This window comes from Fulmarus glacialis, unplaced genomic scaffold (assembly GCF_000690835.1).
Source record: "Fulmarus glacialis isolate BGI_N327 unplaced genomic scaffold, ASM69083v1 Scaffold41605, whole genome shotgun sequence".
Lineage (NCBI taxonomy): Eukaryota > Metazoa > Chordata > Aves > Procellariiformes > Procellariidae > Fulmarus > Fulmarus glacialis.
Genome location: NW_009215708.1, coordinates 1 through 3,280, shown reverse-complemented (window position 1 = coordinate 3,280; position 3,280 = coordinate 1). Strand labels below are relative to the sequence as shown.

At 47.0% G+C, this 3,280-nt stretch overlaps 1 protein-coding gene across 1 annotated transcript; it reads left to right on the top strand.

Annotated features, from left to right (window-relative positions):
- Nucleotides 1–439: 439 nt before the first annotated feature.
- Nucleotides 440–1,925, top strand: FTSJ2 (FtsJ RNA methyltransferase homolog 2 (E. coli); the record flags this gene model as incomplete). The annotated part of the gene is made up of 2 exons (XM_009579022.1): nucleotides 440–708; nucleotides 1,412–1,925. Coding segments are annotated over 2 exons (694 nt in total), but the record flags the coding sequence as incomplete, so codon positions are not given.
- Nucleotides 1,926–3,280: the final 1,355 nt, after the last annotated feature.

The window sequence follows — 3,280 nt, the reverse complement described above, 5'->3', positions numbered from 1 at the left end:
GTGAAGGAGCCTCCAGGAGCTGGGGCATCCCTCCTTCCTCCGAGGGCCTGGCGTGCCCCTGGCCTCCCCACTCATGGAGGCCGCCGGCCCCTCTGAGGCAGCCCTTTGCCCTCGCTGGGGCCGCTCGGCCATCTCACCCTCCTGCCCCCTTAAACGCAAGCGCCAGAGCAGAAGCGAAAAGCTGTCTCGGCGTGGGGCCCTCTTTCCTGCCTTCACTCAGGGGGTAACCTGTGAGGCCTCCATCCAAAATACGTCCCTTTTCGTTGAGATTGGACCAGATAACTAGAGGTGTCAAAGAATCTCAAATTTGGAGGCTTTTTTTGAGCCTGGGGATAAATGGTTGGAGCTGTAGTTGAGGTTAGAATTAATTGCTATAGAGACTTCTGAAATATATAGTGATTATGCACTAATTGATTAACTCACCTGTCTTCCCGGGCAGCTGTCGGCGTTTGGTGAGCAAAAGTCTCCACACCACAGTGTGTCTGAAGAAAACTGGAACAGAGCGCTGGTGGTTGGAGCGCCATTTGAAGGATCCCTTTGTCAAGGCAACGAAGCGGGAGCATTACCGCTGCCGAAGTGCCTTCAAATTACTAGAAATTGATGACAAGCTCCATATTCTTCATCCAGGGCTTTCTGTTCTTGATTGTGGAGCTGCGCCTGGTGCTTGGAGCCAGGTTGCTGTAGAGAGGGTCAACGCCTTAGGTACCGGTAAGTGCACGTTTTTGGCAGGCAAGATGTGGATGATACTCATCTTGAAGCATGTGAGAAAACTCAGCTGTGATGGTGTCGGTGTGGGGAAGGGACATGGGTACCGGCAAATGCCAGAGTCACTGGTGGAAGCGTGAAGGTGTGTGCCTACGTGGCAGTGAAAATCTTCATACGGTCCAGAGAAATCATATTTGTGAAATAAAAACTTAAGATGAGGTGCTATGTAGGTGTAACGAAGTGTTCTGATTAACTGTGTTGTGGGGAGGATCCCTCCATCCAGTTCTGAAATTTGTGTAGCCTCCAGCAGGTAACTTGGCTTTTCTGTATTTGTATTTCCTTTCTTGAAAAAAGGTGGTAACCACCATGTAAGGTTTTTGTGTTTTAAACTATTAATATTTACAAGATAAGGTGTTATCATCTGTACTCTTGTCCAAGATTTCTGGACTGTCAACCTTGAAAGAACAGGACAAAACTAAGAAAAATACCTCTTGCTTATCCCAAGTAACCGAGTTTTCATGTCTTGAATGGATTAGCTTATAGCAAACCGTCCATCCCGATGCACGCAGCAAACTGTCTAAGGACAAGACGACCAGACATGGCAGGTGATACGTTTTTGTTTATTGACTAGCATGGAGCTCACGTATACGCAAGTTGTTTGCAGCCATTATGAGTGTTCAGTATGTCATTCATTCTTATAATCTAGATCCCGCTGTCCCCACCGGCTTCGTCCTTGGCGTTGACCTCCTGCGGATTTCTCCTCTGGAAGGAGCAGTCTTCCTGTCGGAGGCTGACATTGCAGACCCACGCACGCTGAGGACGATTCAGAGTCTGCTTCCTGCAGAGAAGGTGGATGTTATCTTGAGCGACATGGCACCTAATGCGACAGGCATTAAAGAACTGGATCATCAGAAGCTGATCAATCTATGCTTAGGCCTGCTGAATCTGTCACAAAGTATTTTAAAGCCAAAAGGAACAATGCTCTGTAAATTCTGGGATGGACATGAGTCCCGTCTTCTGCAAAACAGACTAAAGGAGCAGTTCCAAGACGTGAGACCTATAAAGCCTCAGGCCAGCCGGAAAGAGTCTGCTGAATCTTACTATTTGGCAAGACTGTACAAAGGGAAATGAAAGCTGAGAACCACAGGTTTTCAAACAGTTGATTGATTGGAAATCTGAATTTTGTGTGTGTTTAAAGAAAAATCCCACCATTAAGACCCTGGGTAAATCTGCCACAATTCTTACAAAGTACATCATGCTTTTCAAATACAAAAATAAACCAGGGTGGTGTCCTACTGAGTTTATCCATTAATTATACAAGCAGAGACATCCAATCTAGCTTCTCACCTGTGGAGAAAACAGTTGGGAATGGAGAAGAGTAATCTGAAAGACAACCTCTGGGGCTGGAGTAATGGAAATGAAAATAAAACAGTGATTATATGAGTTCGTAATGTGTGCTTGAAAATCATTGCACTATTAATATTGTCATAGATGAGACTAACCATAAAGGCAGTTGTTGGAATGAGAGGGAACAGCAAGGGGAGTTTGAGCCAATTTATTGCCTCTTCATCTTTCTTAAATGCTGGTGCAGTTTATTAGCACATGTAAAAATAGATAACGTTTTCGTGCATGTCAGAGCCTGCATCGTCATGTAGATCTGTAACGCAGCCGCTCGGGATACACGACTGACTCCGGAATATTTAGCCTGATGGCTCTGCTGCGTTTTCTAAAGACACGGGTTATATTTAGAAATTGCTTCTTCATTGTACTCATAAATCCAGTAAATGACAGTTGGGCAGGGTCATCGCTACTGAGAAGATAATTTCCCCTATGTTTTCAGTAATGTTTTATATTTGACCAATGTTGTTTCTTAGGTGAAATGACAAGATGTTCCTTGGAGCCCAGACAGGGAGAATTACTGATTAAATTGCTAGAATTCTGTTTGCAAAAATAAATTTAGCCACTGCCTTATCTGGAAGTGACAACTTCTACATTAAATAGCACTTTTATCAGGCCAACTATGGCGTGAGTTATAAGAGGGGCTGGTAGCTCTGTCTATTTTTAAGGCTTCCACATCTTTCTGCTCATAAACATCTCATTTGGAATTGCTTACAGATTTATCAAATTTTAACTGCTTTGAAACCTCCCGATCTGGATCTCCATACTGAACGGTGTGCATGAAAGCGTTATCCCAAGAGCCTAAACTGGGGAGCTGGATGTTGCTTTGTATATGTGTAGGAAGGAAAAAAAATGATGCCAGTCCGCTCCTTGAGAAACTTCATTAGCGGTGATCGGCAGCGGGAGCTGGAGCGGGCAGGGCGCTGGCTAAGCGGGTGCTTTCCTGCTGCTCCTCCGGCTGCAGCTGCGGAGGGGCAGGACGGCTCTGCCCGAGCAGGAGCGTTGCAGCTCGGTCCCTGGGACGGAGCGGGGGACAGAGCGGTTTTGGGGGCGCGGGTTGCGGAGGGGCGGTGGGGGGAGGCTGAACTCGAACCGCCTTCGCACCGAGGCGGGGCGTTACGGTACGGCGCGGAGGCCGCGGCGGGATTGCGCACCTACTCCCGTCGTTACGGCGGCC